Source organism: Lepisosteus oculatus, chromosome 11, assembly GCF_040954835.1.
Source record: "Lepisosteus oculatus isolate fLepOcu1 chromosome 11, fLepOcu1.hap2, whole genome shotgun sequence".
NCBI lineage: Eukaryota > Metazoa > Chordata > Actinopteri > Semionotiformes > Lepisosteidae > Lepisosteus > Lepisosteus oculatus.
In genome coordinates this window covers 32,384,707-32,409,304 of record NC_090706.1, presented here as the reverse complement: position 1 = coordinate 32,409,304, position 24,598 = coordinate 32,384,707, and the positions used below count along the sequence as shown (strand labels likewise).

Here is a 24,598-nt window from a genome sequence, read left to right as displayed (position 1 = left end):
GGCTAAAATAAAGGATGGAACAAGGGGCAGGTGAATGTGATAATGAAACTAACACAAAAGGGTCAGAGTGCCCTCTGGAGGAGGGATGAGAATCGTGATATCAGGTTATTTCATCTGTGATCTGGGAGTGCCATGGATTCTAGTATAGTTTGTGAAGATCCTAGCTTTGGTAATTTTTTTGCTGAGTCTTAAGTCTCCCTGGGTTTCTTACGGGATTCCTGATCCTCACTTTGACCTGACTGCGTTTATTGGATTCTCAATTTCTGCTCTCTGTAAATGAGCTTTCCGTAGATAGGTGGTACTTTATTTGATTCTCCTACCGATGGAACACATTACAATCCATTTTCTTACTACCTTTGCCAGAGCAGGAGCTAGCATTCCTAGTTTTCTTTCCTACAGTGAGAGGCTGGGTGGCATATGTTCTGCTCCGGACCATACAAGGAATGAAATGGCAACTCTAGGGACTTGGCATATGGAGAGACCCCTCTTTGTTCTTCATTTAATCTCTACTACGTTCCCTTTCACGTGTATTACTTGGACTATAATCGTAACCCCCTCTGTGTTTCTGGCAATTTTGGTGGCTGAAAGATGACATTCCAGGGATACCATGAAATCATAGGCAATTTGAGGGTCTGATGGATTGATGGTCTGATGGATTTTAGGGGGTAACTGATAGAAGTACATGTCCAGTACTAAATATTTGACTGTGTGGGTTTGACTAAGGGCTTCAGGTTCCAGCCACTTTTTAGCCAAATAAATGATCGCAAACCTTTGAGATCAAGTGGAGATATTGGGGTTATAATGCCATTTGTGGAATCTTATAGCTCCCTACCTTGCTAAGATTTAGGCTTTCAGTTTATAATCTGAGGCAGTAGCACTATCAAGATCATAATACACTTATTACGAAAGAGGTTATGATATTAGCCCAGTGATTCCTATCCCTAGGTTGAGCCTTCTAGAGGACCACTAAATACCCCACTACATCCTGGGGGGTCATCTTCTGGAGAATGTGAGCAGGTTGCACCTGCAGCTGGGTTGAGGGTATCAGGATCCACGGTGTTGAAACTATGCTCTCTATCATCTGATATCATCATCTGCCTCAACATATTCCTGCAGGTAGCTAGTCTGTGCCATTGCTGCCTCCTGGAAGACCTGGAAACTGTGCTTGAAGAATACTCTGGGCACTCTGTTGTAAGCTGTTGGCATCCTGTTAAATGGTGACAGACTTTGCAAGGGTCTGAACCAGTTCCTCAATAATGGAGAGACAGTCTGTCATTGACCACTTGTTCTAGTTAGCCTCACAATGGGTACCAAAATGTTGCAGTGCGGGGTTTTGGTGGAGTTGCGGGTGTTGCCAGTTTGAGTCAATGTGTCTTGAGATAGAAGACTGGTGAGAAGAAACTGTATTCCTTTTTAAAACAAACTTGTGTAGCTTGATAAAATCTGTTTTGCTCTCTGTAAGAGAGGATGGAAAGTTGCCTTGGCTGGAGAGCCTTGTAGATCTAGAAGATCTAGATGTGGGTCTAGGACAAATGCCAGAACATCTGCATATGCACCTTATATTCCTGCTCTTTTGAGTAACAACCAAGCCAAATTCCTTATCTTTTGAGGCCATCTAGTTGTGACCATTGGAGTTTCAGTTAATTGGATCTCCATTGTATTTTATATTTTTTATTACAAAATGTTTTTCTTGAAGCACATTGTGGTGATTTTCACACAAAAGCCATAAAATATTGATTCCTATTATTCTCTTATTTAAAGAAAGTAAATCAAGAAGTTCTTGCAAACTATAGAAAATATTAAACTTTTATTTTTCTTTTCTTGTTTACAGTGTCACACCCCCACCAGCCTCTTCTGAATTGAAAGGCATGTTTTCATGTTACCTAAAACTATACAAGGAACTATCTCTTCAAGAGTGTGTGAACATGAGCTGGTGTTTAAACAGGCAGACAAAGCTGACCACAGGCTGAGAAGTAAAAAATGTATCATTTCCTATCTGCTTTACAGATTGAAACCCTTGGCAGCATGCAATATGTGTATCATTATTAGATGTAAATAATACATTTAAATACTGTTGTGAAATTTAGAGGAATAACAACTTAAATTTTAAACATTAGTATATAATGTTTGCTCTCCAGTTACAAAATATTAATGCAATGCTTTATATTAAAGGCTTTAGTTTTTGGATGGTGCTTCTATTTTCTGTCACAGAATATGGTAAGTTATTTTTTGTGATGCTGCTTCATAACTTCAGTTTAATTTATAGTGCATACTATAAAGTGGATTAAGCATAAGTGAATTAATGTGATTTTTCTTTTCATAATGAATTCAGTCGGTACTGAAGAGAAAAAAATTGCACATGGTCAACTGAGATCCGTGGTATTTCTACATCCATCAACACCCAAAAATTTGTCAGAGGCAACATGGAAAAAAGAAAACATACTGGTGGGGAAATTTAAAAATGGCATCTCTCACCCTTCATATAAATATAAAAACAGGGCTGAGATTTTCAGAAATGGAACCCTCAAACTCAACTGCATCGTAAAAGAAGATTTTGGAGTTTATTTCCTGGAGCTATATGACAAAACTGGAAAGAATATTTTCAAGGATAATATCACACTGAAAATAGGTAAGATTTATTTTCATAATGTACTGTATTTGGTGACAAGAATAATCAAAGCATCAGTATTAAGCCTTATTATTTGTGCACTTTAAAAATAACACACATGATTATACATGAGCAAAATTGTAAGAATTAAGAAATTGAATATGTAATAAAAATATACAGTATAATGATATCCCATGTATTAAAAGTGGAATTTTGTTACAGGACATAATTTAAGCAAAACATAATGGGTAATCTTATTCTCTCCGTATGACTCAGTCCTCAAATCAGTGTCTACTAATATATATTTTGCTTGATTGACAGCTGTTAATTAATAAAATTTCTGTAAGCAGGGATGATGTACTGTCACTGTTATTTTACATCTTTCTCACAAATAAAAACACATTCTATACCAAACCCGCAAAATCTGTTTCACAGGTTTTCGAAATGCTGACACTCATGGGTCAATAATATTAGGAATCTTCAAGAAAAAAATGATTTTGATGTTGTTTCATGTTACTTATTCATTAATCATTTATTCGAAGTTGGCATATTGCAGGTAAGGTTCAGAATGCAAGACTTGAGTACAGGCTGGACTGGATCAAAGGGAAAACATACACATAGACATTCTAAGGGACAATTTATTGACTTGCCTATTCCAGAAAACAAAACACAAATAGGCACGTACAGTACCCACACCTAGGGCTAATTTTCCCAGATGGTTTCAAACAGAGAAAATCAAAGCACCCAGAGCAAACCCACACAAACACATGGAGAGCATACATACTTCATGCAGATAGCAGTCCAGGTCCAGAATTGAACTCAGGGCCCCAGTTTTGCAAGGCAGTAATGCTAAGTATTGCATCACCGTCCTTTCCCTTATTATTATTGTTGTTACAAAACAATAACAACACAAATGATAATATTTAAGCAGATATACCACTTGAGGTCAGATTCTTGTTAATTCAAGTGGATCACACCAAATATCATGTAATAAAAACTATAAGAAAATAAAATGGCTGTATAAAACAAATGGGAAGAAATTAGGCTGAAATTTGTTTCTCACTTTAGCTACCACAAACTGAAATGAGCAGAGACTAAAAAAGGTACCAAAAAAGTACCAAGCCTGATATACTTTCAATATTAGGCTTTACTTAATTAACTTTTTATTTCCCCTTGTTTTCTGAAGGATGTTATTTCAAAATCTTTTAATCTTTTTAAAAAAAAATCAAACTACAGTTGAATAAACATAACATACAAAGCTTTTTAAAAATGCTTCATTTTCTTCTTTTCAAATGATAGCTTTAAACTTAGTCTTAGTAGTTTTGTAGTTGTTTAGCAGAGTAGTACTTTTTTCCAGATTAATACTGAGCACGTTAGTCGGACAGTTACAGAATACACTGGAAGAAAAACCATGCTCTCAGCCTCTCAAAATGTTTTTCAATGCAAACATAAGAATTAATTCTGATCATGAAGAAAAATACAGTTTTACTCAATTCCGTGTTTCTTTTTATGACTGTTGTTCATGGATATTCAGGCCTTCAGACTTTTATAAACATATCCTGTCCAATCAGTGGGAATGATGATGAAAATACCACAAAGAGAGGTAAGAACTGAACACTGTTGAATACTGTTGGAAACTTGCTTTTGTGTAGCACACTCTGAGGTCCACATTCTAACTGTGCCTTGCCGTACACATAATTATTTGTAAACAAGATTACTAACTAAAGTGCAGCCAAAACCAAAATGTAAAGCAGTTTATGTTTACTTTTAGATTGTCTCTGCCTTGATTACATGCATTATTCCATCTCTTGAGTCACCAATGTTTATTGTTACTTTCAGTTGTCTAGCACATTATTTATGATCTATCCATTACTGAATTTGTCTTTCCAGATTTTCACATTATCATTGATGTACTTTCTGAAAACTACTGTGCCCTTCCGGGATAAAATGATCACTACTGTCATTTTGCTTGCTTTTTGTCTCGATTTGAAACAGCTCGCGGTTTACTTTTCATCTGGGTGGGAATCCATGTTACAGTTGTCATATTATCATACATTATTTTAAACCTGCGGAAGAAATTGGGAAAAAAGAGAAAAGAAGGTGAGATTACCGATATTGACACTTTGAATGTCCTGTTTTCCCTCAACACACTATCAAATAGTAGAAAGAAAATATCCAAAAAGTCCTTTACGAATGTAATCAGTTGATGAGTTTTGGAATAAAAAAACAAACAAGCGACAAAACAAGTACAGTACATGTAGATGATTTTACAGATTATCTAATACAGATTCAGTATATTTCTGATGATAATCACTTGTCCCCCAAAGGGTGCTTCAGCTTGACTGCGTTTTTAGTTAAAAGGAAGTCTGTGGCTTAGTCACTGCCAAAACCACAGCACTGAATATGGCAGCTCAATTTCACTTTCAGAAGAGGGTTAGAACACCTTCCACTATTACAAATTATTTTTATAGTACCCCGAACTTCCTCATTGAGAACAGGCATAAGTAACAGCATTTAAATGAATAAATTAATTCTGTATTAGATAAACTGTAAAATCAGATATCTCTGCTTTGTTGTTTAACTATGAACCAACTCACATCCACTTGTGATGTACTTATTTTTGTTGCCGTAGTATCTCATTCTGAAACCTTTTGTCAAAGGTTTTTCTGAAAAGACTTTGATATTGTAACGCTTACGGCCGACAGGCACTGTGTAAGAGCCGGCGTACCAGAGCAGGTGATGTCACCGCCCTTCCCTGTGATAGCAGGACTACAGCTACTAGGCTGTAGAGAGATCTTTCTTTAGCTCACGGGGCTGGGTCACTGCAGAGAGACGCGGGAGTCCCGGGTTCGAGCCCCCGACGGTGGGGGGCCGACCTAATGTGGCAAGGGCGCCCGCCTGAGCCCCCGTTGCGTTACAATATGTTTTTTTTCTCTTTTGCCCCCCTGGGGATGAATAAAGTACTTTGAAATTAATGGAATTTCAGTCATTAATCTGTGCATGACTGGGAAATGAAATAAATCTGTCATGTTGAAGTATCCGCACAAGAATTGCTGATCACTCTCATTAAAAAACCTCATTGGACCTCAAAAACCTCATTGCAATATACATGGTTCTTCTTTTAGGAAACAGAGAACTCCATTTTCACTTGAACCAACCAAGAGAGGCTGAGGGTCATGCACATAGGCTGGAAGGTAGGATATACTCCATTTAAAAAGTTTATTGCTCTTCAGAATCAAGTTATTATGCTGTTTTTGTTTTTAAAAGGCATACAATACACTGGTAGGTAGTAATAGTGCTTTAAGTGTGCACACGTCTCTTTAAATACGTTTTTTTTCAGAGTTATATTAACCTCCTAGTTGCATAATAAAATGAAACATTCGAGTGTAAGCAAGAAATTACACGCACCATGAATAGAACATAATAAAGGGCAGTAGGAATAGAAGTCATCAAATCCATCTTATCTCAAGAGCTGTTTATTGCTGTGTCACAACCACACACCCAGTGGTCACCTTCTAACAATTTTTGAAGCTTCAAGTTTTTACTACAGAGCTCAAGATCCTAAACTAGGAATGGCAAACAAAGTATGCTTCTGAAACATTCAAAAGAAATGCAACATGGCCTCATATACTGTACAGTAGTTACTCACAGAACAGCTATGGTACTCTAATTCCCTTGATCAGGTTTGAAAGGGAAAGGGTTTGCAATGATTCTCTTTTGAGCACGGCTATGGTCAGCCAAGCGGATGGAAAAGCCTGCAGATAGAAGCGACAAGCAGATACAATAGATGAACTGAGGCAAACAACACAGAAACAACCAGTCAATTTCTCTGTTTAACCTTTTGTTTAACCTCTTGATCATTTAACCTCTCTACTTAACCCTCTGTCTTGTTTTAGAAGAGATGTAAACAAGTGAGTGGTACGAGTACACCCTATGCAAACAAATAATTACATGGAAATGGACAAACTGAGTTTTAATGAAGATAGTAAATCCACATACTAGCAAAATACATACAGCAAATGAGTGCTTATTATGCCAGATACAGGGCATTCATACAACACAGCAGCTGCCTTTATGTCTTCTTGTCCTTCAGCTCTACCAGAATAGGAAATGACACAAAACAGACTCAACTTTACTAACTACCTGCTATAATAAGAAAAGTCAAAAGGCCATCTTGTTTATATGTTTCTAGAATCTTAAAATACTCAATAATATAATTGAATTCCATCTACTAATTTTAGCCCTGCCCTGAACCTATCATGCGTGGTTTGTGCTTCTGTTACCATATTCACAGGTTTTCTTTGTGTCTGCCTATCATGCGAAAATGTGACAGGCTGTAGGTCACTGATGTAAATAGAAAGAGCAGCAGTCTTAGAACCGATCTTTGTGGTAGCCCTACTTTATTCTGAGCTCATGCCCTTTATCAGTACTCTGTGTTTTCTGTGCTTTATCTGGTATTTACAGTAGCTATGTGTAGAGATTATCTCATGGCTTCCTACAGCTTTAAATCTGTCTCCTTATTAGTCTTGATGCAACATGTGCACGTTAATTAAATAACAGTAATTAACTTTATCTGCTCTACAGGTTCTTCCTTGAAAGAGCTCTGAGGGTCTTGATCTATTTTTCTATTGGGGAACAAATCTCCTGAAGTATTAAGTAATAAATTTCAGGATCACATTTAAATAAAATATTTTTGTTAGTGAGAAATAAAAAAAAAACAGTAAAGGAACTGGAGAGTTTGTGGTTGGATGAACTTGGGTGGATAAAGAAAATAAAAACTTTGTTTTAATGTTTTACTATGGGACTGTCCAGCTCAAGAACTCATTCAGCTATTGGATTTTTTGTAGATGCAGAAAAGAACATCTATGTTGAAATGCATGTGCCGAAAAATGTGATTAAAGACGACAAAGAGAAAGATGTTAACTCAGCATTAAAAGGTGAATGCCTGAAGAGGTTTACATCAAATTGTGGTAACTCCCATGAAGTGACAAATTAATCAAATTAATCTAAATAGTCTTAGTTAAACAGAGGTGTGATTTTTATGTTAAAGTACCACTGGCATTTCTTACCCTGGTATCTGTACAAAATGGATTTATTGTCAAAGTTGAGTAAAACATCGTAACTTCTAATTGTAACTAATTCCATTGTATAGATCCTGCTTCTTATTTTAATCATCGTAGTGCATGAATGAAAATGTTCTGAAATGAAAATGTTCTGAATCATTCCGTATTCCACTGAAAAATTAAATCAAAGGAATGTGAATAATGTTTTAGTTTGCATTAATGGTTTTTTAACTCTTCTAGGTCTTCCTGAATTTCACTCATCTTTCTTCCATGAGGCAAGACATGATTCAACAACAGAAGAAGAAGATATATATGTATGAAAATATAATGTTGTGAATCAATTGAACTCCTTAATTTATTTTATTGTAATACCACCCTTTCTTATGAAATAACCAAAATCTTCTTCATTTATGTTCTTGTTAATATTATATAATTCTACTTTTGGACACAGTCAGCAACAGCATATTGTTTACCATTATAGGCATGAACAAATACAGTACTTTTAATGTGCAGATTGGAAATGTTGCTCTTACTATTCAATGCTCTTAAAATCCACGGATAGACCATGTTTCAATGTTATATCTGAATAAATCAGATTTTTTTTCTCTTTTTTTCTTGCTTTATTCAATTATTAATAAATTAATATGCAAGGTACTGTTAAATGAATAAGAGATTATATGCACATAAGGCTGTTAGCAATTATGTGCAATAATGTAGTAACCAAACATTTAAGATGTCATTCCTTTCCATTATTTATTCCATCAAGATCTCTTTATTTGCAATAAAATGAGGGAGAATGAAGACAAGCTTTAATTATATTTGCATTTAACAATATTGAATATGCAAGTTGTATTAAACTTTACTTTGTAAACGTGGAGAGGAATTGAGTGGTACTGAATACTTCACATTCAGCCTCTGGTGGTGGGCTTGGAAAATCTTCCATTTCGCCTTCTTGGCAATTCTGTGTGCAATCTTCCATTTCACTTTCCTGGCAATTCTGTGTGCAATCTTCCATTTCACCTTCTTGACAATTCTGTGTGCAATCTTCCATTTCACCTTCTTGACAATTCTGTGTGCAATCTTCTATTTTGCCTTCCTGGCAATGCTGAATGCAATCTTCCATTTTTTGTTCTTCATATAACCTTGTCTGTGCATTGTTCGGAAAGACTAGAAGATGTACATAAATCGATAAACATAATAATTAGTAAATGTTTATTGCAGTGTGATTTTTACATTGAGCAAAAAAAGTTATTTTGCAGCTCAGGTAGAATAGAGTATAAGAAAGGAGAAGAGAAATCTAGAACTTGCTAAGTGTGGTTTAAAAATCCTTAAAGCTGGCTGTTGGTTTTGAATTTCTTCTGACAGAGAATTTCCCCATGTCTGGGAAAGACACAAAGAAAACCTTTGCTTTACTCCACTGGTACTTTAATTTACTGGAGTTGCTTTAGAATTCACAAAACGTTACTGATGAATAATGATCAATATTCAACACGTGTTAACTCCTTATTCACATGTTTGCAAATGCATATCTCAATTATAGAACCCTTTTAGGAAGTTTGAGAAACATAATAAATTAATTGAAAATTGCTTGTGTCCTTACATAAATCTTGTTGACGACATGGACATTTTTTTGCCAGGCAGTATCCAGCTAAACTGAATATTATCAGCAGCGAAATGCCAATGGGAACAAAGAGTAACAAACCCCATTTCTGATCTTTGGAAACAAAAAAAGACAACAGTAGTGCTTTGTCATCTTTAAAGTAACAATAAACATTTTAAAATTATTAATACTACAGGTACAATTGCCCATTTATATTTCTAAGTATGTTCTGTATATCTGTTTTAATCCGCACCTTATTGAAACTAAGCCTTGTTTTCTAATGTAATTTAAGATTTCTCACAAATTGGAAGTTACAAATTGACTAAATCTTTCTGATAACAGCTTCTCAGTATATTCAGAAGAAATATTGTGCTTACCTACACAAGGAAATGAGACAGAATCACTCTGACTTATGCTACTGTAGTGTTTTACAGCACAGACTAATTGCCCATGAAAATGACCTAAAACTACAGTCTGGTTTCCGCTTCTATTTTCAAGTGGGCTTCCATTCAGAGTCCATTCAATAAAAGGGTCTGCATTGCTTTTTACAGAGCATCTGAACTCAGCTTCACCACCAGGTATACACGTGTGCTCTATTACAGGCCTGTGTACTGCAGGAAAAACAGAGGTTATTCCAATGTGATCTTCCCTATTAGAACACCATTATGTTACATTCTATACCATTTCCATTATCAAACGTACTGGTTGCCAAGGTTAATTAATTTTATTTGCAAAATAAGTTTAGAAAAAGACTATACTTTGAATGTGCACATGATAGTATAAGTGAGGTGAGACCAAGCCATTTTTCTCATCTAGCTCATTTGATTTCTAGAAGGCAGGTGATCAAAGGAATCTAATTTCTGTTTCCTGAAAGAAATGAGAATGTTAACTACAGCACAAGACAAGACTCACAAGGTAACATATAATACTCCTGAATAAAAATGAGTAAATTCATCTAAAAAATACTATACTGCAGCTTTCTGAAATGGCATGATCCTAAGAGGCATTACTGTAGCTTTTAATGCATGCAAATGCATGTACATTAATTTACAAATATCACATACTTGAAATTTCTCTCTAAAATTAATGGCTATCTCATTTTGTTCATGCCTGTGGTTTCAAGATTACCAATTACGAATAACTGTGTTGTCCATTTATGAAGGATATCTCCATTAGAAACTTCCAGAGTGTAATTTCCAGCATCGTTTTCCTCAGCGTGCTGCATTTTCAGGGTCCCATTTTGGAAGACCTCTGTTCCATGTTGGAACTCTCCATTATACTGAGGGTGGGAATGCACAAATTGAGCCACCAGAGTGTCTCCTTTTTTCCACTTTGCATTAGAAATATTTTGAAAATCCACATTTCCATCGAAGAGGGTTACGGAAAATCCCAAATCTCCATAAACAAAAGGTAATTCTGTTACACCTGCAGCACCAAAACACACACATCAAAACAAAGAATAAAAATAAATAAATTCACAGTAAACAGCAGTATTTAATTCTGGAGCAATATTGAAAATAGATGTTAGGAAGCAGTTCTGGGAAACTGGCATGATTCAGAATTTTTCAACATAAGAGTATTAAACTGGTGAGAGTGTACAGTATATGATTTAAAACTCAGGCTTAGTTTTACAGTTTTAATTTTAATAAAATTATACATAATTTATAATTATACAGTATATATTATCATATACATATATGATTTTGAATTCTTTAAAGTGCTTTATAATTAGTGTTCATTCATTCTAATCAAGAATTATAATATGACCAAAGACCTTCTTTAGAAAATGTCTTTAAACTAAGACCATTCTATTTACTGTATCATTAAAATACTTTTGAAGAAATGTTCTATATGTTTTTAAAAATTGCCATATTACATTGTCTTGTCTTATGCATAATCTTTTGTTTTCCCCTGAAATCTGACTTCCTCAATCCTCATCTGCTCTAGACAACTGCAAAACTGGGAACTACTTTACATGTCTCTTCCTATCAGAAATGACCATTCCGATTGTGACACAGTGTTTCATTTTTCAAGAAGCAGATGCTTATAATGCAAAGAAGAAATGTGTAGAATATAGGAATAGCTGAATAGAATGATACTTACACTGAATGATTAAATGGACACTGGCATTGTACACCAGTTTCCCTTTTTTATAAGCCTGCAGCTTATACTCTCCTGCATCGCCTATCACAGTTCTCTCCAGAACGATTGTCCCATTTTCATTGAATGTCGTTCGGTTTTTGTAGCTTGAACCGAAAGAACTCTTTTCATTTTTATGTTTGAAAACAAAACTATTGCCTTTTGTCAGCTTCACATCAGAATACTCCCTGATCTCTGACCCAAAGGGAAGGGCTACTGACTCTCCAAGTTTTCCAAAAATCAATGTTTCTTCACTGCTGTTTGCTACAAAAAACACAAAGTACTCAATTTTAATCTGAGTAAAGAGCTTTCAGTTATACAGTGCTGATGTATTAACGTGGGTAACTGGAATTTAACTACAGGTTTTGATTACATAATTGGTAAGAAGTGACTAGTGTTTGTCCACAAGTGATTCTTTAATGTAAGGATTGCTCATCAGATCAGACTTTTCACAACAAAAAAGTGAAAATGACCTGATTGTGCACATTGTCTTCGTTTTACATACTGTACTTTAATATTAATGTTTGTTAATACAATTATATTCAAGTATATATACAAGTATATACAATTAAATCAATTTTGATCAATGATAATATAAAACCCAAACTTATCATCATAATTACAAAAGGATTCTCAAACTATGCACTCCTTAAAATTGACAAGTCCAGGACAATGCATACAATTTTTTTTTCTGAAAATATTGCAATAATTTGCATTTTGTAAAACATAATTCAATATCTAAGAAATATTATACAATATAATTTACAAACATATTTTGTTTCTAAAACAGATTGCAAATACATCAATGTTCAATATAAATGAAAAATGTAATTGAAATTTTGCTTACCATAAAAAAAAGACAATATATTCCAGACCAGCAAAAGAGGACGATACGGTACCATCATAAAAGCAAAGGAAGATGAAATGAAACAGAGCTCTGCTACGTATGTGGTGAGAACTGTAGTTATTGACATTCTTTAAAAAACCACAGACTATCAGTGCTCCATTGCTGCTGATTTACAAAGAAGTGATACTTTGTTATTTATACCACTATAGGAACCTAAAAGTACAAATAGTGCTTCTCATAAGAGTTTGATAAGTATTTAATAAACCCATAAGCTCACGTACTACGTTTTTTTAAACCAACTCAGCAAACAAGCTATAGGAACATAACTTCTGGAACTCTACAGTATCACACCATGTACAGCAACAGTGCCACCCAAAATAATAAAGCATTACACTAATTCCTGACTAAATTACAAAGCAAGAGAAACACATTTTCATTTTTGAAAAAAAAAATACAATGGTAGGCTTCAAAACCAATGTATTTTGTTTAAAAAAGTCTATATAATTTATGACTTAAAACGTTTTTGAATTTGAAATAGCTTACATATAAGAAAACTAATCCTGACAAAGTATTGACAAATTATTTCTAGTAATAGATGTGTCCATTAATTTACAGAATGCAAACATTTTGCAGCTTTTACCAAGTTACTGTATCTACTGCTTCTCTTCTCTCTATCATTTACCCGATTGTGCACTTTTGACATGAGCCCACAACAAATGTATATCAGTCAGTGGCCAGATTTTAGTCAGTCTTACGCAGTTCCTTTGCTGTAATTAAATTGATGGTTTCTGAGCATGTGAGATGGGTTCAAAATAACATGGCAACACCGCAATGCACAACAAATACAAATACAGTACGAATACAAAAATGTAAATACAGTAAATTCATTGAAAAAATCAGATGACAAAAAATTGAGTTACTAGGAAAATACTAGTATTTTGTTTCAGTTGTTATCTACCCTCTACTACTAAAAGTAATGTTTGCAGACATGAACTATTTAAATAATTGAGTGAATGCTTTTGTCCATGCAGATTATTATTTTTTGCAAAGTAACGTGATATACAGTAACTTACAATCATTTGCACACATCTGCAAGTTTGTGCTGCTGATTAACGATTAAACTTTGTCTGTTAGTGTGAATATTACATACACAAATTTAGACAGCAAATGACATTTTAAGTCTGCTGTGGTTTGTACATGGTTAAAATTAGATACTTTACAAAAATATCCCCAGAGAAATACATAGTTATTCAGCGCTGTAAGCTCATTACACTTACAATCCTGTACATGCAGTGAGATCTTTTGTAAATGAGAGTTCTTCAGTGACAGTATTAACAGTATTGTAACAATGACTATATAATTTTTACATATTACAAGTATTTTTTTCTAAATCTTTAATTTTCTTTTGATATTTTTTTCTATTGTTTCTCATTACAGTGGTTTGGATGAGTGCTTGTTTTTTCTCTGTATGTTCCCTATTTAACTTAAGAGTATAGCACGTAACAGAGAGGACATTGTTTAAAATATTTGTTTTCTTTTAAAGAGGATGATAAGTCATTTTATGAAAGCAGCTTTCCACTAACTTCCTAAGACAGTCCATATACTAAAAAAAACTTTCTTGTCATTTTTGTTCATTTTGATGAAAATGGTTTGCCGTGTTGTTTCCATCTTCTTTATTTCTTACTTCTTAAGAATTACAGGTAAGTAAAGTGAAAAAAAAAGTAAATGGATAAGATGTAAAGCAAAAAAATGTTTTTAAAACTAATTTAAAAAAGACATGGCTAAGAAGTATTTATTTCACCTAATGATACCAATAAAAATGCCCAATGTACATCTACCTCCCAATATACAGGACAATATCTAAAAGAAAAGTACAATAGATTTTTCATCACATGTGATGTTTGCTTTGAATAAAAGGGATTTTCCAAATCTGAATAATTTGGATTTTTTTTGCTTCGTATTTCTTTAAAACTATATACTGCATTAAGATTCCTCAGACGATATATTGCTAGCATCCTAAGTCTGAGTTACAGTATGCTCTTCTATTAAGGTACTGATGAATGGATCAGCACACCTTCCTCTGTTTATGGAAATCTTGGAGATTCTGTATGGTTCATCCTGGACAGTGGAAATCTTCCGAATATATCTGACATCATCTGGAAGAAAGAGGAAAATCGTATTGCGCGGTTTAGGGAGTCACAGTCCTGGACCTTTGCTGATTTCATGAACAGGGCAGAGGTTTTTGCAAATGGGACTCTCAAAGTGGAGCAAGCTCGTGAAATTGATAAAGGACTTTACACAGTGGAGATTTATGACACCAATGGGAAGAATGTTTACAAGAAAGACTTTCGGCTCCAGTTAAGAGGTAACCTATTTCTTGACAGGTCAAAGTAAAATCTTTTTTTTTGCAGTTGTGCGTGGCATCTTTATGATGAGATTTTATCTTTTTCAAAAATTGATAGTTACTTTTTTAGTGTGTAAATGTTAAACAGTCTAAGTGGCCATCCTGGAGTTGGATTAACTTTTTGTACAACAGGGAGATGCGTTTGATATATATTTGGGTTTTGATTCTGAACAATACTGCTAAGGGACCCACAGCTGAAGGACATACAGATTCAGTTATTCAGAATTTCAAAATATTTAATTTCCACACTACTTTCTACTGTTGGGCTTTTGAGCTAAGAACCTCTTAATTTTCTTAGCTTTTTCTGTGGGCTATACAGTACACAATACACATAACATAACCATGAATCAACTACCTTATTAACTCACAAACATTGTAATAAATAACCATGAATGAGTTTGTATTCTTAATATCTGTTTTTCTATTAGTTGTGAATTGTTCAAACAAGACAATTGTCTCAGAATGATCACATTAAAAACATTTTTTGTTTGTTTAACAGGAGAAGCACCTGTGTTTGTCTTTGCTTATGTGGTAACACACAGTGTTTTCCAAGCAATCGTCTCAGTCCTTCTCATCATTTTCATCATTCATCAGTTCAGAATGAAAAGAAAGCAAGGTGAGAAAATCAAGTTCATCATCTGTTTTATGGGTTTATTATTCTGTAGAAATGAATAACCGTGAGCTACTCATTTTGGGTGTACTTCAGTAACAATCTTTTACCAAAATGTCAACAACGGTAATGTCAAAAAAAATGTGCACACCTTCGTGATTTGTATACTTTTCCATCTGAAAAGTTTAATAATTGGTCATTTTCATATGACTAACATAACCTTAGCACTTTAAGTCCAATTTGCTTTTACCCCTCAGAAAAGTAACCTTCTGAAAAGGTGTAGGGTCTAATTCTGTCATGACAGTGTAGCCCACTTCTTTCTAAGAGCTATACAGTCTTGCTCTTTGCCCACTTTCAATGCATTTCATTGGATTCATTATCTCATAACAAGATCTTAATGAACGTGATCTTTTCCAATCTCTGTTTCTCCTAGATCGAATACAAGTGCAAGGCTCCCCCTGCTTTGGGATCAATGACAGAGTGGACGAGGACCAAAACTGAAAGTGTTTAAAGGAAGTGAGAAACAGAAATACTGTACCTTCAGAGTACATTCATATGGAGCTTCCCCAGCTGTAGCTATTTTACCTTGATTATTTATGATAAAACCAATACTTACATTAGTCTTACAGACTGAACTAAAATGATGTGTTCTTTTAGGCTAAAGGCCTTCCACCAAACCCAGATGGCTTTAGACAGATCTTGTGTTGTGCATCAAAGGGGTGATGATTTACATTGCTGTACTCATAAAGCAAATATCCACAAGAAAAAAGGCAAAATGTTCCAATGGGAAACATTGGTTTTGTCCATGGTTGAAGCTGCAGCAAACACCCACACTGGGTGAGATATTGAGATATTGAGATATAAGTTCACTTACAGTAGGTTTTGACTCAAGTAACTTTTTGTTAACATACACTTTATATTTTTGGCATGTACAGTAAGTGCATATTCTTCATTGTTTACTACATCCCAGACACAGAAAAGGTATAATTTTCCTTTTAAGTAAAACTCCAGTCTGTTTCAGAAATCGAAGAGTGTTTTCATTTTCACATAAGGCAACATTATATTATTTAAAGACTTGTTTTATTTCATAACCACAGATATGTCCATAATATGTAGAAGGTTGACAAAACTATTAAAAAACCAAAGCACATTACATCATCCTGAAATGGAGTTTTCTGATCCTGGCAATGTCACTGTAGTTTGCACCTAGAACAAATTTTTTTTAACATTGTAAAATAAAACTGATGATGTTGTGGTCAGCCATATGCAAAATATCTACTTTTAAGAAAACATAATTAAACAGTCAATGCACAAACATATAGCAATGAAAATGTGAAAGTTTTTTTTTCAAACTTTAAAACATCAGACACAAATATGACAACTTCTTGAATTTTATGAAAAAGTATATAGTATATATAAGTATATATTTGTGTTACCAGAAATGCAAAATCGGCTAAATTGTTTTATTTGTGACATGTTTATTTTTTAAAGATGCATTTGAGGATATACTTCTTACAAAAAGGTGAAATTGCACTTAATCCTTGCTTGTGATATAAATTACTGTATGTACTGTAATAAATCAACCAGCTTCTACATGTGTTACAGGTAGACTCTGTTAACTTTTCCCCTCAGAATAAAGTTAATGAAATAGCGCTTCAATGAAGTCTTTTTTATCTTTTTGAAAGGATTGTATTTGTTCAACTCACATTTTCAAATTAAATATCTGTCACAGACTCATAATAATAGAATACAATCTAAATATAACATTTAGAACAAGAACAATACGACAATTTTGGATGAAAATACTGGAAACAAAGGACAGAACTGAAGGAGTTACGATTTTTTCAGAAAAATATAATACTTACTTCAAATATTCTGCTTATTCTGTTTTCGAGTATAGATGTGAAATGCAGATGCTATCATGCAAATAAGCACAATGGCTGAAAATTTAATTCCAATACACCAGCCACTTCCGGTCACCTGCATTGAATCTTCACCTGTTTAAGATTAAACATGATTAAGATTAAATACGATTAAGAATTAATTCACATGTATTAAAACAGATGAACAGAAGAAAAAAATACTATCCAAAGTAACTCTATTTCAACCACAGGCTTTACAAAACCAAGTTAATAAAATATCTGCTGCAGTGTTGACATGGCAACAGAATGTGAACACATCTTAGTAGTTATTTATTTAGGACAAATTTACTCTTTTCTAAATTACACGTATAGTGAGATGTTCAACGTGATTATTCTATTTAACTCAAAAATCTGAATGAGTGGAAAGTGGCTTACCTGTACAAGAAAAATCAAGGGTTTCACTCTTATTTTGGGTGACATTATTTGAAACAGTGCAAGTGACTCTGCCAGAAGAATTCCTTAAACTGAGTTTATGGTTTTCAACATTATGAAAAATGCCAACACCAAGCAATGGCTTGTTATTAAAACTCCACGAATACAAGGGATTGTCACTCTCTACAGAGCAGTGAAACTCCGATTGTCCTTGTGAACAGGTATATTCTATGATAGGCTGAGACACTGGATCTGGAAAAACGAGAGGGAAATCATTATTTATTTTACCCTTTTTTGTGTGGTTAATACAGTTTACATTTAAATGAATATTGTCTTTTCAGGTTGAAAATCATTTTACAATACTGTCCAATGCTATTAAAAAGGTCATACAATTGTATTCCTAATAACATTTAAATTTAGGAAGCTGCATATACTCTACATAGTAATCCATATAAAATTGCTGCTTTAGTGTGAAAAGGGTGTACAGTAGTTACTTCCTCACACATCCTTGCTATTATTCTAAGGTAGAATTTAATGCCAAAATGGTTACTGATAGAAAAATAACTATCTGTTTAATTTACTTTCATTAATGTTGCTTGATTAATTCACCATAAATGCAGGCCTGTGTTGTAACAGCTTACCTGTAACAATGAGATGATATTTGATTTGGAGGATATGTTTTCCATTTTCGTCAAACAATTTAGCTGTAATCTCTCCAGTATCATTTTTGCTAACATTGTCCAGTCTGAGAGTCCCATTCAAAAAGATTTCACCTTGCCTCCCATAATAGTGAACAGTAGAATTTCTCAACTTGGCCACTCTGAAAGTTTTCATATACCAGACGAATTCATGGAAGTTTAATTGGGTACCATTGTCCACAGTCAGGTAGACTGTACTGCCCGTCGCCGCATAGAGATTTGGAAAGGCTCTGCTGTCTGCAGCACACAAAAGGGTTAAATCGTATTCCTTGTTAGGTTATTTAATAGTTTACAAGACAATACAATAGAAAAATGAAATCTACACCCAAAGCCACTTCCAAGATGGATACTGTATGGATGACAAGTCCAAAAGACTGAGACAAATATGTGGATAACAGAAAAAAAAAATAATATTGACCCACCCGCCTATCAGAACTTCAAGTTGGACGAAACGTAAAACTGAGGCTCTCCATGGTCATAAAAATCTCAGGACATTTTTCAAAAATAGTAGGGGTGTTACCCGTGTGTCCTGAACAAAACTCCCTCTGGCTCTTACCAGTCATTACTTCCTAATAATCCCCATCTCTGAATTGTTATCAGCAGAAGCAGCTTTATTATCTTTATTTTTTAAAAGATAATATTAGATATTCAATTTATCAGTGGCATGAATGTCTTCCTAAAAACATAAAACACAGGTTTATAGTTTAAATCAGTAATAAGACCTGGTGATGGATTCTTTAAAATTATGATGTTTAAGCAATATGGATTTATTGTAAATTGATTTAATTCCATTTCCATAATCATAAAAAAGACTGCTAAATTGATGTAATATTTTATCAAATATCCTATAATCTAATAATTTGATTGTCCTGGACTTAATACTCCAATTAATGAATCAAATTAATAATACCAAAGCATCAATTTTCCTGATCTACAACTTATATTCATACGCACAATAGGAATTTCTTTAATTAATTGAGCATTATTATTTTATAACTTTTAGATCTAATGAAGTTAGATTTAGACTTTTAGATCTAATGAAGTTATCAAAAAGAATAAAGGAATCAGATTTTATTCTATTGAAACTGTACCTCAGAAATGGGTTATATTTGTATTATCTTAAAGGTTGATTATTTGTGAACAATTTCACATTGAATTTGATTATGACAAGAATTACTATTTACTGCCAAAATTTACAATTTACTGAATTTTTACAACAGTGTGTTACTGCACCACTTTTAAATTTAAAGAGAATACCTGGAATGGAAATAATAAAAAAATACTGTACCTGGTAAAATATTGTTATGCATATAGCCAGTATTTTATCTACAGTATTTTGTTGTATTATTTTGCATGTAGTACATTACAAAATAATACTAATACTACAAATATCACTCTAATTCTCTATATCTGCCTGCAAGATTTTGCCATTGCTTTTATCATTCCAGCAATACCAATCCCATTAAAACGAAAATAAAATTAAAGGTTACCTCGTAATAACAATGCAAGAGAGTAGATCAGACATAACCATGCATTCCTCTCCATTGCTACAGTCTTTGTGGGGAAGTTAAATAAATTGAAAGCTACTTTTTCAAAGGTGGATTTGAAACCGGAAGAAACAGCGAAAAGAAATTAGCATCTTCAATGTACAGTACACTGTAGGCTTATTTGGTTCCTACGTATTAATAGCTTAAAAGGCCTTGTGCAGTATTTGAAATGGGTAAAACCCATTAAGAAGCTACACACAATAGTACTTGACCTCTAATTTATCAACAATATGTTAAACGGTGTTCTCATGAACTTCATGATTTTAGGGTTTATTTCTGAACTGCCAGTCCAGCTACGGGATCATCTTTAGCCATTTTTCTTCCTTGTTTAAGCTTTGTTATACAATGCATTACTGTGCAATCATGAACGCTAAACCTTCTGTAACACAGAAAACTCAAATTGATGGATTTGTTTTGTAGAAACTCCTAACACCTTTTTAAAACTCTTTTTATTCAATGAACCTGTAAAGACCTAATGGCACATCTAATTTACAGATACCAATATGGACATTAATTCTATGTAGTATTCTAAGTAGTATTTGACTATACAGATGCAGCCACTCAAAGTATGGGGCACAGACACGTACTGCGGGTAATTGGCTACGGCCTCGCGCATCATGACGCAAAATACTGCGGTACGTGATTGGTTGACCAACAGGGGCACTCGTGGTGCATTGGTCGGTCGTAGAAAGATTTAAATGTCTTTACTGTGCCCGTTTTAGAATTGAATATTTATATGGAATTTTACCACTGAAGGGAAATCTTAGTAGCTGAGCATAAAAAGAATAGGAGCATACTGTAACGCGTGTGAAGGCCATAAACGATATTAATTTTGGAACATAAACATACAGTATATGGCTGGTCCCGGTACTTTAAAGAAACCTGTTTTTCTAGCTTTTAAAGTCGTGCAATGTGTAAGCAGTAACACATCATTATATCTTACATATGAAAAATACATAATATAGCTACCAAAAAACCCAAATGTGTTTTTAATAAAATGCTTTTATTCACTCATAATCTGACAATTTCAGGAAGACTAAGGAAGGACTAAGGAAATTGTCATCTGTTGTTGAAGCTCTGTGAGCTCGGTGACTTTGAGACAACTTGTTATCCCAAGTTGTTTGAATTGCCACAATTCTAATAGAGAAAAAAGACCTGACTGACAAGATTTAAGATGTGGCTGTCAATGTTGGATTAAAAAAAACACGTTGCCCGACGTTAGTTGCATTGCTTGAAAAATAATTTTATTTCAAGAGACTGGATAAGTAATTCAAGTGTTTTTTTAACTTCCTGAAAAACAAGTAATAAAATTCAATTCAATTTAAAGGTCTTTATTAACATGACAGATGGGTACAATTGGTGTTGGGTATTTACTTTGTAATCTTTATTGCTTTGAGATGCCACTTTTAAAGGTGATATATAAAATCAAGGCTTTAATTTGCTTTAACTCCACAAGTCTGAGTTCTTGTATCCGTCCTATCTGAGCCCGAAAGTATTACAATATGTATCTTTATAGCAGGTGGTGTACAGCTTTTTAGTATAGATTACACTTTTCTAAAATGTATTTAAAAATAAAAATGATTACAATCTAATCTTTCCACGTTTGATCCCAAGATCCCAAGAAAAATAAATCTAAACGGGGAGAAAGCTATGTGAAAGTTTATTAAGATACTTAGAAGACTACACAGCCCAATTCATGTTGCATTTGTCTGATTGTGAGGCAAAACAGCCCTACACAGCCCTGTTGCAGTACACAAATATAATCATATCATTATTAATTTCTTTAGATTTGCGATTCCGTATTATATTAGCAGAAAAGCTTAAAACTACCACTTTTTTACACACTATTTCACATGTTAGTTAAAGACTTCGATGCTTAAAATGTTTAGGGAGAAATGGAATACTGGTGTGTATTTTTTCTTTGAAGTACCGATTCGTGGAATCTGACTGATTGACACCCTTCTGAAGTGGTTCCATAATATCTGGTATACGGAAAAGAAAGCGTTAATAAAAAAGCCTGGATTCTCATGTATCTGATACAAGTATCTTTTAATACAGTCTTTGATGTGCTCTAGAGGATCCTTGTGATATTTTGAGCTCTGGTTGAATGATAAGTGTCGCAGTTTAAATAATTTTCGTGGTTAGAAATTATGAAACTCTCTGTTAAAAGCAAGGGAGTTTTTATGTCCGTTGCAGTAAAAGAAAATACCTGACAAAGTAGGGCTTGGACAGATTCCAAGTGCTTGTACAAATGTGCTAAAGAAATTATCCACGAAATGCTGTGGTGTTTGTCAAAGAAAAAACTAAAAGTATTTTCGTTTAAAATGACAGTTAGAAAGAATGTGGACCAGCGTAATACTTTGAGTTTACAGCTTGTCCAAAGTCATTCATTATTAATACTATTAGTAATATCTTCTGTAAAGGCTTTGATGCATAAATATTTCTGATAAAGGTAGGTTGTATACTTTTGTCCAACTGAGCAATCTTGCTTTCATAAAATATACCAACTTTTTAATGACTGATGATTAACATGCTGTAATACACAGTTTAAATTTAAAAGCTCAAATGCTGTACATGAGAGGTTAAGCTTTATTGACTCCTCCTGGCTGTTTTACAAGGTGATTCCGGATACTTTATAATGATACTGCGTTATACTGCGTTTTGATGCGACACGCCCACCGGGGTATACCGCGAAATACCCCACCCATTTTGAATGGCTGCATCTGTACAGTATATAAATTATACAATAGTTACAATCTAACTACGTGAATTGAGAACCATCTGCATTTCCTTTGCAATCCAATTACATGAGGGTTGTATAAATTACACCTGCAACTCAGAAAGACCTGAGCACAGAAATGAAGAGAAGAAAGAAGAAGCTGGCAAACCAGAGAGAAAGAGAGAAAACAACGTTTCGACCATGAAACCTTCTTCAAGTGAAAAAGGCTTCACAGACGAAACATTGTGTTTTCTCTCTTCTCTTTTCAGCATGGAATAAACCTATTTATTTTGTTCCTTTGCAGACTATGCATGCTGATGCAGCTACCCACCAAAATGGATGGAAGGATGCATGGATGAAGAGATTAAATATAATTTTAAGAACAGCAAAGTCTAAGTGTATTTATAATCTAACTAGTTCAGTGTTGATTCACACTTTCTGAAAATAAAATTGTGTTGATCGTTAAAAGACTACATTACCAATGGAGTATTTCACACTCCACTGGGTGGATGGATACACCAACGCAGCATAAAGTATACATTCAAGGGCCTTACGCAAGACTTTGGAAAGGGGCCTCTCCAGATCACAATCTGTACATACACTGCTATTATCAACTCCCACCACAACCTTATTTTACTGTTTAGTACAACAAAATAAATGAATTATTTAACTAGAAATTTCTTATTAAACCAGCTTTGAAGAACACTTAATAAATAACGTATAAACAAGAACACAAGGTACACATTTTGCAACATTGAACATTGAAAGTAATTAAAAGGAGCAATAACCATAAATAATTATAAACAGGATCTGTTACTTCAAAATTATAGCAAATCATAACTCAAAAAAGTACTGCACTGAAACCTTTCTAGAAAAGAGTTGAAATGAAATTAAGAAATTAAAAAAAAACAACTGCACTTAATAACCAGGATGTGAGATCAGCAAGGCTGAGCAGACAGGAACATTTGACAAAAAAAATAAATTTGTCTATATTTATGTCCCCAGGTATGTTTTAATCAACCTGAGCTCTGAAAAGCTTCTCTCTTCTCCTGTTGCTGTTACTGGGAGAGTGATTGCAATCTGAAGAGCTACGGGTTGTTTTCTCAATACCCCCATTTAATGTACCACAGGAGAAACTGCAAGGAAAGCGATACGTTGTGATGACGATTACGTATAATTCGCTGAACAGTCTTTTGTACAGTAGATTTCACACTTATTTTTGGCTGGGAAGCACCGACTTTTAGCCAGACAGCATTTATTTAGCTGCACGGCATGGGTACAATTGCGGAAAACGTTAATCTGTTAATTTCTAGTAAAAAACACCTCCAGCAGTGTACATGTCTAAATCAAAAACATGCTATGTCTACCTATTTGCTAGTTACATGGATCCGACAAACTCAAAACCAAAAGAAATATTAATTATTACATCATTACGCATATTATTCATTATTAATATAAAGCATACAGCGGACATTGCAGGTTGTGCAAACCATCTTACCAGGGCGGTGACGTCACTGCCTTCCCTGTGAATAGCAGGGATCGCAGTCATTAGGCTGGGGGGAGATTTCTCTTTAGCTCAACTGGCTGGGTCCCTGTTGAGTGACGCTCGACACAGGTTCGACGCTCGACACAGGTTCGAGTCCCCAACGGTAGGGGGCCTACCTGTGGCGGCAGCGGTGGGAGCGTATACCCACGTGAACCCGAGAGCATTACATTACAATGACTCAATTTTGCTTCCCTCTAGTTTGAGATCACTTAGCCCGCTCTTCTTTTCTGCGCTTCAGAAACATTACGTACTCGAATATGATCGGTCATCTTGTGACATGGGCTTCCATTAGGATAATCCAAAGCAGCAACAGAAAGAGGTGCTCTAGGGAATTTTTTGCTCACATTTGAACATGCGAATTAAAAATATGCTGTGTTGCACCTTGAGGGAGACCCCTGGCGGCCCTGGGGGCTAGGCAGTCACCTAGTTCGCCTGTGCTTAGGGCCGGCCCTGCCTCAGGCTCAGATCGTTTAGAGCAGTAGTATTTAGGGTAGAAAGGAATTTGAATTCAGAATTATTACAA

General features: G+C 34.4%; 3 protein-coding genes across 6 annotated transcripts; 1 reads left to right on the top strand and 2 right to left on the bottom strand.

Moving 5' to 3' along the window:
* The first annotated feature begins 1,935 nt into the window (after positions 1-1,935).
* On the top strand, positions 1,936-8,280 carry LOC107077666 (uncharacterized). Of its 2 annotated transcripts, XM_015349665.2 has the most exons (7): positions 1,936-2,217; positions 2,333-2,629; positions 4,143-4,211; positions 4,604-4,708; positions 5,734-5,802; positions 7,456-7,545; positions 7,912-8,280. In XM_015349665.2, exons 1-7 carry the CDS (start codon positions 2,124-2,126, stop codon positions 7,989-7,991), a joined length of 804 nt encoding a protein of 267 aa, XP_015205151.1. In that variant the 5' UTR covers positions 1,936-2,123; the 3' UTR covers positions 7,992-8,280. The 2 variants fall into 2 exon arrangements, with proteins under 2 accessions (XP_015205151.1, XP_015205152.1); XM_015349666.2 differs by lacking the exon at positions 7,456-7,545.
* A 127-nt stretch (positions 8,281-8,407) lies between these two features.
* On the bottom strand, positions 8,408-13,136 carry LOC107077665 (platelet-derived growth factor receptor alpha-like). 3 transcript variants are annotated; one of them, XM_069196110.1, is made up of 6 exons: positions 12,258-13,136; positions 11,375-11,674; positions 10,400-10,696; positions 9,649-9,882; positions 9,272-9,380; positions 8,408-8,838 (listed from the first exon to the last, which is right to left on the bottom strand). In XM_069196110.1, the coding sequence occupies exons 1-6, from the start codon at positions 12,382-12,384 to the stop codon at positions 8,805-8,807; spliced, it is 1,101 nt and encodes a 366-aa protein (XP_069052211.1). In that variant the 5' UTR covers positions 12,385-13,136; the 3' UTR covers positions 8,408-8,804. The 3 variants fall into 3 exon arrangements, with proteins under 3 accessions (XP_069052211.1, XP_015205149.2, XP_015205150.2); XM_015349663.2 differs by having other exon boundaries at positions 9,272-9,385; positions 12,258-13,130; XM_015349664.2 differs by lacking the exon at positions 9,272-9,380 and having other exon boundaries at positions 12,258-13,132.
* Positions 13,137-16,250: 3,114 nt separating this feature from the next.
* Positions 16,251-19,807, bottom strand: LOC107077680 (T-cell surface antigen CD2-like). The gene is made up of 5 exons (XM_069195559.1): positions 19,754-19,807; positions 18,207-18,500; positions 17,569-17,817; positions 17,137-17,268; positions 16,251-16,477 (listed from the first exon to the last, which is right to left on the bottom strand). Exons 2-4 carry the CDS (start codon positions 18,397-18,399, stop codon positions 17,138-17,140), a joined length of 573 nt encoding a protein of 190 aa, XP_069051660.1. The 5' UTR covers positions 18,400-18,500; positions 19,754-19,807; the 3' UTR covers positions 16,251-16,477; position 17,137.
* Positions 19,808-24,598: the final 4,791 nt, after the last annotated feature.